At 49.9% G+C, this 15,122-nt stretch overlaps 1 protein-coding gene across 1 annotated transcript in view; it reads right to left on the reverse strand.

Annotated features, from left to right (window-relative positions):
- The window catches only part of LOC311185510 (keratin, type II cytoskeletal 6B-like), a gene marked incomplete at both ends in the record, with an annotated part of 110,172 nt that extends 95,501 nt beyond the window's left edge, over positions 1-14,671 (reverse strand). The window contains one exon of the mRNA XM_084256135.1: positions 14,048-14,671. Coding sequence (XP_084112261.1) covers positions 14,048-14,671 — 624 coding nt within the window. The remainder of the gene's footprint in view (positions 1-14,047) is intronic.
- Positions 14,672-15,122: the final 451 nt, after the last annotated feature.

Below are 15,122 nucleotides of genomic sequence, written 5' to 3' on the forward strand. Positions count from 1 at the left end.
TAATCTCCCCCCTACTTTTTTTTTAAATCAAAACTGCTTTGTAGTTAAGAAGAATCATTGTTTAGTCCTATTTTCACTACCATCAATGGCACTTGGCAATATTTTCTGTCTTTTTTCAATAGACCCAAAGATTGTATCCCTTTGAAATTTCTTCATTAGGCACGATGAGTGAAGACCAACAAAGCTGTGCTGTAATGAGGATGTGAATTTTTAGCCAGAATCACCCCCTCCTGGCTTCTTTCATCACACCAGCACCAGCACCAGCACCAGCACGAGCATCGATGTGGACGAGCGTGATTCTGACTCTCACATTTTGTCCCTGCTCTCTAAGAAAGATCTGCTTTATCATACCCTGCTTGTGGTTCCCTGCCAGAAGGAGCCTTAGACTTGTGGCAAGCCTTCTTGCTTGAGTGGCCCTGCTTCCAGCCGACCCATGTATCCATGAGGGCATTTGTCTATGAGGGGATGGGGAATGTGGGAAATTTTAGTGGGAAACTGTTACGAATACCCTTCTCTTCTCTCTGTGCACACTAATTCTACTAACGTTCTTTCACACTAAGTGTGGACTTTGCCATTGGCCTTGCCTTTGTGCACACAGATGTCCAGATCCCATTACACCGTGAAAGTTTGGGGGTCCCTGGGTACCCCCTTGGTCATATGATAACAGTATTGCGTTAGAGGTTCAATGTATATTTTTGGAGGGCATAAGTCAACCTATAACAGACATCAAAATCTTATGCAATGAAAGGAAAAGTAGGTAACTGCCCTCCAATTAATTTTTGACATAGGGCTCAAGGAAGGAAGGTAGACTTTCAACAAATATGCTGGAGCAATTGCACGCCCATAGCCAAAATACAAACAAAAAATCCTCAACCTAAATTTTATACTTTATACAAGAATTAACTTAAAATGGATCACATCCTTAAGCATAAAATGTAAACTAAAAGCCATTTCAATCTTTAGGAGCTAGTGTAAGATAAAGAGCTCTCTGAGTTAATATTAGAAGTATGACTCATAAAAGGAAAAATCAATAAATTGGATTTCATCAAAATAAAAAAAAATTGTTCTCAAGAAAATTTCCATAAAAAATTTAAAGATCCCATTAAGATGATAAGAAGACCAGCTACAGACTGAGAGAAATTATCTGCAAACCATATCTCCAACAAAGGATTAGCATCTAGAATATATAACGAACTCTCAAAATTCAACAATAAAGGAATAAGCAATCTCATTAGAAAATGAGCAAAAATCACAGAGACTTTTTTTGAAGGGAACATACAAATGGCAACTAGGCACAAGAAAAGACTTTCACATAATTAGCCATTAACAAAATATAAATTTAAACCACAGTAAGTTATCTCTGTACATCCATCAGAAGACTAAAATAAAATGTCATGATAACACCAGATGCTGCAAGGATTCGGAGAAACTGGATCGCTCAAACATTGCTAGTGAGGATGAAAAATGGTCCAGCCACTCTGGAAAACAGCTTGGCAATTTTTTAAAAATACTGTATACCCCAGTCTGACATTTATCCAAGAGAAATGAAATCTGATGTTCACACAAAAACCTGTACACAAAGGTTTATAGCCATTTTATTCATGATATCTATAAAATGCAAACAATTCAGATGCCCTTTAATTGGCCACAAAATGTGGTAAATCCATACCATGGAGAACTCAGCAATGAAAAAGAACAAAGTATTGACATATGCCACCACCTGCATGACTTACGCTGAAAGTATGATCACACAGATTCCATATTACACAATTGTGTTTAGATGACATTCCTGAGATATACAAGTGGGGGGAAGGAGGAGGTGCCTTAGGAGGGAAGGGGGTGTGTCCATACAAGGACGGCAGGAGGGATTCTGCGGTAATGGAAATGTCCTTTATCTTAACTCTGTCGATGTCAGTATCTAGATTGTGAGATTGTATTTAGTCTTGCAACATTTATTATGCACTTGCTATGTGCCAGGTACTGTTCTGAGCACATTAATCTTCAAAATAACCCTATCAAATAGGTATGATTAACAAATTACAGATTAGGTAACTGCGCACAGAAAGGTTAAGTCACTTGGACAAGGTCACACAGCCAGGAGTCAGGAACAGAAGGCAGGCCGGCCCCTGTAGCGCCCATGCTCTTAACCACTACTGCCTGGAATCTTTTTCAAATAATCCATTTCCCTCACCTTGACTCAAAAGGTCTAGGGCAGGGCCTGAGCTTGTAGAGTTTCTTGTTAATAAGCTCACTCACACCCTTTCTCAGGGGCTCTGCCTTCTGGGGGCACAGTAGGGAACAGCGTATGATTTCAGTTCACATTCCCTTGTCCAGAACCTTGTTTTTCATGGTCCCAATTATTTGCAAAGATATGGAAATGTAATTTTAGGTGTGCTTATCTCCAATTTCTATTTCTGTAGGAGAGGGGGAGTAGGGGGCATCTGGACAGGCAGCAGGCTCGGGCAAAGTCTGCTAGACAAGCACTCTCAGCCTGTACCACCGCACTGTTTAAAACTGCAGTGCAAAGCGTGTTAGGTAATGCAGCACCAGCAAGACCAGCCTTCCTGATTTGCAGGACACTCAGTGTGTCCTTAGGATCTGGTGCTTTCCATTTTAAAACCCAGAATGTCTCAAGGAAACAACATGTTGGTCAGCCCACCCAGAAAGACTCTTGTTTTACGATCTGGCCCCACCCACTTCTCTCTCCAAGCTCCACCAGTCAAGTTCTTATTAAGCTCCTTTTCATTTCAACCCATATTTATTGACCTACTGTGTGCTGGGCTCTGGGTAAAGGGATAGAGAGCACTTCTGCTGAATAGTCCTTGGCCCTGGCTAACTCCTCAGCTCCCAGGTTTCAGGATCAGCCACCATCTTCCTGGTCTGGCCCCTGGCTCCCAGTGCACACTTTCTAGTAATCAAAGGTCTCAGTCACCTTTTTTTTATACCAGTGTCAAGGACAGTCTAGCACATAGTAGGTGCTCAGTTGATGATTGTTGAAAGGATGAATGCTGCCTCTCCAGGAGCCCAGGGCTCCCTCAAACAATTGCTATGCCCACCCTCTCCTTAGCTGTCTTCCCTCCTCATGGTGCTCAGAAGAACCGCTCAGTCTGGCCGGGTAAGACCCTCCTCCCAACCCACACTACTGGACCCCTTGGGGTGCTGGGTGGGAACTGCTTCCCAGTGGAAGCAGGAGATAAAGCCATAGAGTTGCCCTGTGACCCGGCCCCCAGGCTACTGTTTACTACTCCACACCCCCTGGCCATTTACCTGATAACAATCCCAGTAACAATGATAGCAAAACTATTACTCCTTAATTAGGAAATAATGACAGCAGTTCGGCTGCTGAGCCCAGCAAGGCTCCAGGACCTGAAGTCAATTATTTTTAAATTGTAAGCTGAGCTTTCCCAATAAAGAGGGGAAGTAAACGTCATTTCTGTCCACCTTCCAAAACTAAATAGTCACATGCCCTTCCAACAGTCCCTTCCAGCCACCCATCTGGGCAAGGACCGAGCAGAGGAGAGGAGAGCAGATTGAACATGTGTGCTCTGCGTGTGTGCAAGTGTGCGTGAGTGAGTGTGTGTTTTCTGGGGCAGTGATTGAGGGTGAACAACTCAGAACCCATCTAGATAATGCATACATACACCTCGATTTCCCCTGAAGTTTATTGGAAGGAGAAGGTGGAGGATGGCTAGAGATAGAAGCAGGCAACTCTTCAAAAGGAAACGAGATACAAAATCTTCACCTAGACAGTCGGGGGCTCTATTCATAGCCCCTAGTCCAATGGGTCACATAGGACAGGCATTTCAAACTGGACACCACCTGGATTGCGGCCCTAGGAGGCATTTGCTTCTCTTGGGGTTGCCCTGTAACACTCTTACAGATTTATGCTCACCTGTGGAGAAGGGGCGGGTCAGAGCCGGGCCTCCTCACCCCAGGCCCGTAAGCCTCATTTCACCAGGACTGCTGTGTCCTGCCCAGTCTGGTCTTTGTGGCCCAAACCAACATGTAGAGCAGACTCATTCCTCTGTGTGTGGGGGGTGGGGGGGTGGGGGGTGGAGGGGGGGCACTGGCAAGGGCAGCCTCACCTAATCCTAGACAGGAATAGACCTTTGGTCCCACCTGCCCAGTCAGACCTTGACGGGACAGCCGGCCACGGGCAACCCCAACAGAAAAAAAGGCACCAACTCTTTCTTTTTTTTTTCCTATAGGTTGATTTGACGACCATCAGGAGTTTGCAGGTGCTATTTTTACACCAGAAATACACCCTTTTTCGCACCACCTCCAGCTACCACCATCCCCGTGTTCCCCGCCCTGCGCCTCCCGGCCCTCTTAACCTCAGCCCTCGGGACGGCCGGTTGTTTTTAAAAGTGTTTTACATTGTCCAACTGTCTGTTACAGGAATGTTCAATTTTTGTTTTTATCATTTTGACTTGTTTTGCCGTATATAATTTTTTTCAGTTTCCTTCTGTTGTATTGAAAACGGCTGCATTTCATCCTTCCCTGTAGCCATGTCGCCCTCCAGGGTGTGCACGGACCGCGTCTTCTTGATCCATTTATCCATGGAGGGAGATTGAGGCGGCTTCCAAGTCCCAGCTTCTGCAAATAATGCTGCTGTGGATACCGTCGAACATACGGGTTTTTTGTGGGTTTTTTGTTTGTTTTTCTCATAGTCTGTGGATAGGTGTCCAAGCGTGGGATTGCTGGGTAGTACAGTATTTCATTTTTAACTTTGGAAGGTAAATCCAGATGGTTTTCCATAATGGTTTCACCAGTTCACCTTCCCCAACAGTGTCACAGGGATCCATTTTCTCCATCTTCTCTAGCACTTGTTGGGGATCTTTTGGATATGAGCCATTCTCCCAGGTGGGAGGTGATCTCTCAAAGCTTTAATCTGCTCCTCTCTTTGAGTGAGTGTGTGTGTGCACAGGGACCCCTGTCCCTGGGCCCCCCAGCCTCCTCAAGAGCAGGCCCCCGGCTCCCTTGCTCTATCTCCAGGTCTCCAGGCCTCTGGCTGGTAGGGGTCACGGTCACAGTCACGCAGCCTGAGCCTCTACCTCCTCCTTTGTCAAGGGTCAGCAGCCTGTGTCGCTCATATTACAGTTCAGTACCTCATTCAGTATCTCTTTTTTATGTTCTTTTAGTTTCTTTACTCTCTTTAGTGAAAAAATATTTTTGTTTCTGAACTCTTCTCTAAAACCCTTTACCCACCTTTCAGTCTTTGATTACCCTTCTGGTACCTCAGTTAGCATTTTAAAAGTTGTTATTCTGGGTCTCCCTGGTGGTGCAAGGGGTTAAGTCTCAGCACTATGAAGCTATCAGCAGCCACTGCAGCATGAATTTGATCCCTGCCCAGGGAGCTACCCACATGGCGCGGCAGACCTCTCCTGGCTCACCGCTGCTCCCCTCAGTAGTGTATCTCAGTAGATCTGCCTGTTCTGCTCCCCACTCTGTCTCTGGTGAATCCTCTCACCCAACCCCCAGCACCTCTGGCCTACACCCCAGTTCTTGTATGCATAAATAAATCTTCAAAAAAAATTTTAAAAATAAAGGTTGCTATTCTAAATTCTTAGTCAGTTAGGTCCTCTATTTCCTCGTCCTTTATGTCTCTCAACTTCTATTCTCCTTCTGCTTTTCTTTCTTGTGCTCAGATTCCTGGCTTCCTAGGCACGTGTGTTGCCTTAGTTGTTTTGGGGGGAAGTGATTGGCTACTGTGGGTTTATTTTGACTTATTTGTCTCCGTTTTCATTGGCGTCAGGTAGGAAAGGGAAGGCAAAGACTTGGGTCTCAGTGCTGGTGAGGGGTGGGGGGGTAGGTGCAGGTCAACAGAGCATGTCAGCCCCCTTCCTCTTCCCAAAGTGAGCTCTGTTCAATGCTTCAGGAGCCTAGAACCTTGCCCTGCCTCCCGTGTCTAGTCTCTGTGGCATGGGGTGTGTTTCACCAAGCCTGAGTCACCTGGCAATGTGCACCTGGCCAGGCACGCAGAGTGCAAGCCACCAGACATAGGCCTTTTTGTGCTACCTCACGGGAGGCACCAGAATGGTCTGTGTTCCCACTTTGCCCAGTAACGGCTGATACCCCAACACCAGCCTGGGCCATAGACTGCCAGGCACCGTGGATCCCTCATTTAGAGCTTTATGCAGTGATAGTGGGGATGGAGTCTTACACCAGTGACCCGAAACCCTCTGTTCTACCATGTTGTGGGTGGAGTCTCCATATCGATATTTCACAATATGAGTTTTCCAATCCATGAACATGGTGTATATTTCATCGAGTTATGTCTTCTTTTATTTCTTTCATCAGTGTTTTTTGGTTGTGGGCAGACGGATGATACACAAATCCTATTATCTCTATATTTGTGTGTGTTTTACCTTTTTGATGCTCTTAGAAATGGTTCTGCCTTAATGATTTCAACTTCCAATTATTAATTTCCATTAATCTTTCTAAATTTGAGTATTAGTTCTAGTAGCTTTTGCATAGATTCTTTGGGAACTTCTACATAGACAATCACATCAAATATGAATAAATGAAGTTTTATTTCCTTCTTCTAATCTGATTGTTTTTATTTCTTTCTCTTGCATGATTGCACTGTTTCAGAATTCCAGTATGATGCTGCATAAGGCCTCATATGACAAGGTTTGGGAGATAAAGTAGAATGAACTACAAATTAATCCCCCAGTGATTTTTTTCTGAGTCAAGACACATCTGCTATGGCTGAGCACCACGCACATGAAGCTTTGATCTGACCCAGCCTAAGCTGCCAATTCTCACGTGGGGGATTCTGGTCAGCCTACGCCAACCCCAAGGGCTCATTCCTGCTGCCCAGCCATTCCTGAGGCCCTGGAAAAGCACGTCAGGCTTTTTGTGGAAGGGGTCCTTTGTGGAAGGGACTGAAATCATTTTCACACCCACAGGAGAGAGCTGCCCTGGTTGGGATTTCAGGGGCTGGGGTTCCCATAGGGCTGTGGAAGAGTGCAGAAGAGAAGGCCCCCATCTGCTGAGTGTGTGGGAGAACTTCTCGGTGAGGGGCACATGTTCTGTGAAATAGGCATTTTATATTTTGGAGTCCAGTTTGCAGTCCTCCAGAGAGATGGCCAGATCGTCTCCTTTGGCCTTGTGGAGAGCTCCCATGAGGACGTAGGACCATGGGGACAGGGAGAACCTGTGACCAAGGTGGACTGAGAGAATTCTGCCTTGAAAGCTCAGAGCTCTGGACAGCCTGGATGGTGCTCAGGGGGGTCTGCTGGTTTGTTCTGTGGAGAGACCTCATACCAGAGCTCTTATCAATAAGGCAAGGAGTGGGTGGCAGCTATGGGGAAATATTTTGTAAGAATTGTGGGATTCTTCTGGAAAAGAAAGTTTTCCCCAAGTCCCCCTGTCTATCCCCTGGCAACACACAGTCCCCAGATCTGGCAAACAACTTCCGAGAACATCACCCCTCCCCACTGACTCGAGACCAGCTCCTCCACATCCCTGTTTTTAAAGACTTCCAGAAGAAAACACTCTGGCTTCTCCAAGCCCTTAGCCTCAGGGCGGCACATCCCTCCTTCAGGAAGCCTCTTTTATCATTCCCAAATCTCTCATTTTCTGGTGTCTTAAGTTAGACAGCAATGAGTAATAGCTCCTGGTTACCCACTTCTGCCAAGGCTTGACATTAAACACACATCACAAGTTATGCATTGCAAATGAAGTTTATTGTACAGACACCAAAAGCACAGCAGTCAAGATACAGAGCCAGCGAGATAGACTATATACATAGAAACAGGGTTTTTCTGGGGAGAGGTGCAGGTTTTAAGATGGGGTCCTTAACAAAACACTTGCTGGGAAAGGACTACCAAAGGCTGGTGCAAGGAGGGAGGGGTAGGGGACAGGCGCTGGGCTGGAGGCACAAAGCTAGACAATGCAGATTCTTCCCCAGGGGACAGAGGGTGTCACTGGCTCTGACAACAGAGGTGGACAATAAAATTTGACTTGCTGTCAATTAGAGGTGCAGAGATAGGCTTCTACGTTCTGAAATAGGAAGGCCAAGGGCAAGATGCCATCTTTATCTAAAGGCGAAGGTCACATTGGAACCACAAGCATCACTAGATCCACTCCTTTCAGAGGTAGGACATCCCCCTCCAGAGCCCCCTCCAGAGCCACCTCTAGAGCCACCTCCAGAACCTCCCCTGGACCCAGAGCCTCCTCTGGATCCACCTCCAGAATAGGACCCTCCTGCAGAGATGGAGCCTCTGGATCCTCCTCCAGTACCACACCCTCCTCCAGAGCCAGAGCCTCCTCCAGAACCATATCCTCCTCTAGAGCCAGAGCCTCCTCCAGAACCATGTCCTCCTCCAGAGCTAGAGCCTCCTCCAGAACCATATCCTCCTCCAGAGCCAGAGCCTCCTCTGGAGCCAGAGCCATAGCTTCCTCCACCACCTCCTCTGGAGCCAGACCCTCTGCCTCCAGAGCTTCCGGAGCTGAATCCTCCTCCTCCAGAACCGGATCCTCTACCTCCAGAACCATGGCTTCCCAAACCGGCTCTGGATGCCACAGATGAAGACATGGAACTGCTCGTCACAGCTGCAAGGAGAGATGGCATGACCAGGGAGTTCTAATGGCCTCAGCCTGCCTCACCCAACACACCACCCCAGCATAGGACACACCCCAGCACTTACACATAGTCACGTTGCTGCTGAAGTCTCCAGACATCCTGCAGGGAGAGAGAGAAAATAACCTGAGGCAGAGCACTTGGGGCCTGCACACGTGTCATTCCACAGCCTCCCCCCGCCTCTCCCAGTGGACAGCTGGCCTCTGAAGTCAGCGCCAAGGCCCCCCAGAGCCCGCCGCTTCCCATTGCCGAAGCAGCCCACATTTCTGCACAGCCTGGAATCCAATCCTCTCAAGTTTTGAGAGCAAAAGGAGAGATAAGAATGACTGCAAATGCTCACTCCTGACTTTGCAACCCATTTTTGTAATTAAATCTGTTGCAAGGAGTCTGATATCCAGAATCCAAGTCACATCAGAAATTTTGAAATGACGTTACACTGTCGACAGAAAATTCCCAAAGAACTTCAGCTCTGTATGTGCCCTCCCACCTCTGCCCCACCCACATGGCTCCTTCCAGGTCTTTCCCACATCGTCCTGCAAGCCTGGGCCTCCAGGCTGGGCAGAGCACTCCGCCTGTGGTTGGCTGGCAGGCTGGGGGCTTGACCCTTCCAGTTGCTTCAGTCAGATCCAATCACCAGGGATGCATGTGATGCTGACAAAGGTCTCAGAACACAGAGGAAGGCCATGGAGGTAGCAAATGAGTGTTTGTCCCACCAGAAGCCTGCACGGGTCTGGTGCCTGCCCCGGTGATCGTGGCTCAGCCAGCCAGCATGTACCAGGGCACCGGCTCCCGCCCGGGCCACCAGGCAGACGGAGAAGAGGCCACCGGCCCTGCGGACCCAGAGGCCCATGTTTCCAACTGTCTAGACTAACTCGTTTGCACAGAATTCTGTTTTCTCTTTCCAAAAAAACAAGATTAAATTACCACTAATTTCATTTCTAATTTAATTTGAATCTGCTTTGCTAGCCCTTCCGTATTGATAAACCCACAACCGTACACTACTGCTTTGTGTCTGCATCTCTGCTTAGGAAACACAGTGACATTGGCCTTCAGCCACTTTTCCTGCCATCACCTCCAGCCCTGGGTCCTGGAGAGAGGGGAAGGTAGACCAGGGAAGCCTCCTGCCCTCCCAGTGCCCTCACCTGCACTCCTCGCCCTCCAGCAGCTTCCTGTAGGTGGCGATCTCCATGTCCAGGGCCAGTTTCACGTTCATGAGCTCCTGGTAGTCGCGCAGCAGCTTGGTCAGGTCCTCCCGGGCCTGCTGCAGGGCCTCCTCCAGCCCGGTGAGCTTGCCCCCGGCGTCCTTGAGGGCGCTCTCTCCCCTCTGCTCAGCGTCTGCAATGGAATCTTGCATACTCTTGCACTGGGAGGGAAGGAGAGAAGGTTTCTGTTTGTATAGAGAATGGAGTGGACTGGGCAAGCGGGGAGAGGGAGCAGAGGACCGAAGGGCGCAGAAAGCCGGGATCACTGACGCTGGAAGTATTAGGTCCCTCTGGACTTAAGGCAAGTCACAAGCAACTGTGCTGAGAGCTGCTGTTGCCTCTGAGCCATCGTCTTCCCAAATCACGTTGACCTGGGGCCTAAGGACTCTTCCCCATTATGACCTTTGATCCTCACAACACAGGGTCAGAGTCATTAGCCCATTTTACAGTTGAAACACTTCCCAGAACTTCTGCTGTGAGCAAGTTGACTCTTGGCCCCACTTCCAAAGCTAATGTTCCAGCCCAGGCCAACCCCCAGCAGCACTTGCTGCCACTCTATGCCCCACGTGGCTGGTGCGCAAGGCCCAACCGAGCACAAGGGAGAGATGAGGCCTTCAACGCCTGGTGAGTCCCACAGCCTCTGCTTTATCTGCCCTTGTTCCCTTTCACCCACGTAAGCAGTGAAAAAAGGAACACAAGTCTTCCCCTGCACTGATCCTTACTTTAGAATATCACTTAGGCTATTCTAACGATTGCTATGAACCTTAAATCATGTTAAACTTGAGGTATTTAGGATCAACATATGCTAGGTTAGAATTTCTCAGTTTCCGTGCTCTCTCACTCTCTCACATACACATACACACACCCCTACACACGACCTCCCAGACCCCCGGCCCCACTCCAGCAGCAGGGCCGGCCAGTCCTGAGTCACCCCCACCTGCTTCTTCACTTGGGCGATCTCTGCTTGCAGCCTCTGGATCATGCGGTTCAGCTCACTGATCTCCATCTTGACTTCCTTCAGGCTGTCCCCATGCTTCCCAGCAGTGACCTGGAGCTCCTCATACTGTAAGGGACAAGAAGGATGCTGGCGGCTTGGAGGCAGCTGGACTTGAGCCAGGAAAGTACTCTACAGGCCCGGGGAGAGTCATCCGAGCTGAATGTCATGGCACATCCATGAGAGGCAGGAAACCATCTCACAGCCCCGAAAGGCCTCGGTGCCACTTGCAACTGAGGGCAGGTGGGTACTGTGGACACTCTAGGGAATAATGCCCAACTTCCACTGGACAAAAACACCAATAATCTAACCATACATCCATTGGCTAGGGTGAAACCCAACTTGTTGGAGAGGGCGGGGCTCCGCGGCTGCTAGAACTTGCCTTGCTGTGGTACAGGGCCTCGGCCTCGGCCTTGCTCCTCTCGGCGATCTCCTCATACTGGGACTGGACCTCGGCGATGATGCTGTCCAGGTCCAGATTGCGGTTGTTGTCCATGGACAGGATGACATTGGTGTCAGTGACGTTCTGCTGCACCTGGGACAGCTCCTGTAACACATGGGAAGTTGGCCACGCTTCCCCACGGTCAGGGGGCATCCTCCACCAGGCAGAAATGCACAAATTCCAGACTCAGCAGGTACTGGGTAGGACTTCAGCATCATAACCACCATTCCCAGGCTTCTGCCAAGGTTGCCCTGAGAATTATGGGAGAGGACTCTGTATGTCTGAGCCTGCCTGTCAGCACTAGGCCTGCAGTTCTGAAAGTATCCAGAAGGCAGCCAACTAGGAAGGACTGTTCTTTGGTGGGGAGGGTGGGGAGCAAGGGTCTAACCCACTTACCGCATCATAGAGGACCTTCAGGAACTCAAGCTCCTGGTTCATCACGTCCACCCTGGATTGCAGCTCTACCTTCGTCATGTAGGCATTGTCCACGTCCTGCGGGAGAGCTCAGGGTGAAACTGTGCTCCCAGGCCAGCACCTTGCAGCATTCCATGTGTGGGCCCCGCCCTCTCTGCCTCTCTCCCCCAGGGCTAGCCCCTCCTCCCTGCTAGCTGCTCCCCAACATCTCAGGCACTTGAGCTGATCCATGTCCCTGCAGGACAATGTGCCCTCGCTGGGGGCTCCATGCCCACTGCTCACACCCAGAGACCATGAGAGTTCCTGGTTGGAACTGCCTCGACTCTCCCACCACCCCCCCCACCCTGATTTCTCTGCCTTTTACACCAAAGCTTTTGCAGCAACCCAGGCTGAGACCCCACACTTCTGCTTTCTAGCCCATGCCTTTGCCAGCACAACTGACAGCATCTTTATGCAAGCATCACGGGGGCCATTCCAGGCCTTCCTCAACTCTTTAGAATAACTAAATGATTTCTGTGTGTGTATCTTTCATGATCCAAGATAGTCTTTAAGCAGGTTATTACCAGGAGATACGCTAGCACCTTAGCAGAGCATCCCCAGAAGAGCTTGACCTGCAGAAGCCCTTGTTTTGAAGAGAACCAACTCAGCACCCCACCCCCACCCCAACCCTTACCCTGGTCACTGCTGGTCTCGCTCACAGCGGCGTCTGTCTGGGCACCGCGGGCTTCCAAAGCACCCTCCCTCCCCTCTCCCCCCGCCGCCTACCCCAGCCTCTTGCTCACCTTTTTGAGTGTCACAAAATCATTCTCGGCACTTGTGCGCTTGTTGATTTCATCCTCGTACCTGTTGGGACCAGGGACACGGTGGTTAGACTATCCTAGTTGACTTTTTTCCTTTCCTTTTCCACTCAAAATGCTCTAGTCTCGGGGAATATTGAACAATTCTCATGTTAAAATGGAAACTATGATATCCCAAAATGAGGATGCTTTTCTAGCAATTAACTCTCCAGCTTCCAGAAAAGGTGACCTCTAAAGCCCTCAACTTCCTGACAAAGATACAGACGTGGCTCCCTTTAGCCCCACAGATGCAGCTGGGAGATGAATGACTCCTGGGAGTGACTGGCTGTGATCAATTTGTCTCCACTCTATTTATCCTGCCACCTACTTCTTCTTAAACTCTTCAACAAGATCCTGCATGTTGCTCAGCTCGGAATCTTGTGCTGTTCTTTCTGCAGTGAGTGAATCCACATATTTCTTCAGCCGGGCAATGTAGGCTTGAAACAGGGGGTCCAGGTTGGTAGAACGGGTGCTAACATCCATTTGCTGCAGCAGCTCCCATTTGGTCTGCAGCACCTGGTTCTGCTGCTCCAGGAACCGCACCTGCGTGACGGAAAGGAGAGCCCATGAGCTCTGGATGTCCCGTCCCACCAGCAGGGCCGCCCTCGCCAGCGTCCACTCGGGCGCAGCTCTGCACGTACAGAAGTCTACTCGGCTTCATCCTCCCCAGTGGATGCTAGATCCCGCCAGGCAGAGCTTCTGAGCTCCCGGGCTCCATAGTAGGAAAGTTCCATGAGCTCCTAATGCACTGGCTGGCAGTCTCCATGCAGAGAAAAGCACTTCCCCATCTCACTACCCACTATTTTGTTTCCAGCTGCTCCCAAGGCTCCAGGCTCTTTTCTTCCCCCGCCCTAGTTGGATTCCCAGCGAAGGTCTCATAAATTCTGGGGAAAACCAAGAGCAGGCATCCACTGGCACCGCTCCTGAAGGTGCTGAGTGGGAAAGCTCTAGAGGGCAGGGCTCCTCGGCCTGTTTCTTAAGAGGCTTGTAAATTCCTCAGACAGGCTCCTCTGCTTGAATAGGAGAGAAACGCTAACACTACAGAGTGACACCAATAAAGACTTTATGGGTCACAAAACCGAGAATGCTGCTCTTGAAGGCAGAAAATTCATTCTTCCCCAAGCAGACATTTCAGGTTCAACTTCCCAGAATTGAATAGAGGAATCACTTCTAGGGAAGGAGAAACTCTCGCAGATGTTTTAGCAATGCCTTTCAAAACCTGCTGTCACATGGCCCCAACTAGTCAGTTCTCTACCTGTCTACAGCCATTTCTCTGTGGTTTCAGACGTTTCCATAAACATTGTTTGAGCAGGAATAATAAGAGCCAGAGCACAAACAACTCTAACTGCAGAGTGTGTCCTTTCCTGTCTGGATATTGCCAATACCCCGGGCTCGTATGACTACACAGAAGGCTCCTGAAAGGCATAAATCTCTGTCATTGGCCTTTCAGTCAGCCCTGGAAGTAGGGCATCTGAGCATCAGCCCAGCCAGCTCCTCATGACTCACCTTGTCAATGAAGCTGGCAAATTTGTCGTTGAGAGTTTTGATCTGCTCCCGCTCCTGGGACTTCACGTTCTGGATCTCAGGATCAATTTTCACGTTGAGAGGCTGCAGGAGGCTCTGGTTGATGGAGACTTCGTGGATGCCTCCACCAGGAAATCCTCCAGGCCCGGAGCCACCAGGAAATCCTCCAGGCCCGGAGCCACCAGGACCCCCAAAACCTCCAAAGCCACCGCCACCTCCAAAGCGGCCTCCACCAACTCCGCCTCCACCGAAACCACCACCGCCGAAGCCGCTGCCGCCGCCGAAGCCACCGCTGCCACCTCCAAAGCCACCGCTGCCTCCGAAGCCTCCAACACCGCCGCCGAAGCCGCTGCCACCGCCGAAGCCGCCACTACCGCCTCCGAAGCCACCTCCTCTGCCGCCAAATCCACCAGAGGAGCCGCCACCTCCTCCAGCCACGCTCATGGAGATGCTCTTGGTCCCTCCGAGGCCAACAAGACTCCGGCTGCCAAAGCCGCCTCCGCAACCGCCGCCGCCACCACTGCCACCGCCATGGCGGCTCAGGCAGGAGAAGCTGGTGCCTGACCGCCGGCTCCCGCCAGAGACCACAGCCGAGCCGCTGCTAAAGCTGCGGAATCCACCGCCACCACCGCTGCTTCTTCCTCTAGACTTGCACGACATCTGACAACTCATGGTGCCTTGGCTCGAGGAGGACCCTGGGAGGCTCTTGAGGAGAGCAAGAGCTGTGGAGACTGAGCTGTGCTGCTGGGACACTGCAGGGTCCCCTTTTATACCTCTCCACTAGGTGTTGGTGTGCCTGGGTGTGGGCTGCTTATGCATGGGCTTGGCCTGCCTGGGAGCTACTCCTGGTGAGTGATTATCAAGCTAATAGCCATTAAAAATTTACTAATCAGCTCCATTCCAGAACTTGCTTTGATTGCAAACTTCTCCTGTTTATCTGGGCATCTGTCACGCAATTTGATTTTTGTAAAATCATCAGAAGAGATCAGGATGAGGGTTTCTCAACCTGAGAAAGGACCTTCTTCAGAATGCTGATGCCTGCTCTGGACCAACCCAAGGGAAGCTGTGCGGAATCGTCACCCCTGTTCAGCTGATGAAAGAGCAGACGAGTTTCGAGACAGTG

Source organism: Talpa europaea (assembly GCF_964194135.1).
Source record: "Talpa europaea genome assembly, chromosome: 15".
NCBI lineage: Eukaryota > Metazoa > Chordata > Mammalia > Eulipotyphla > Talpidae > Talpa > Talpa europaea.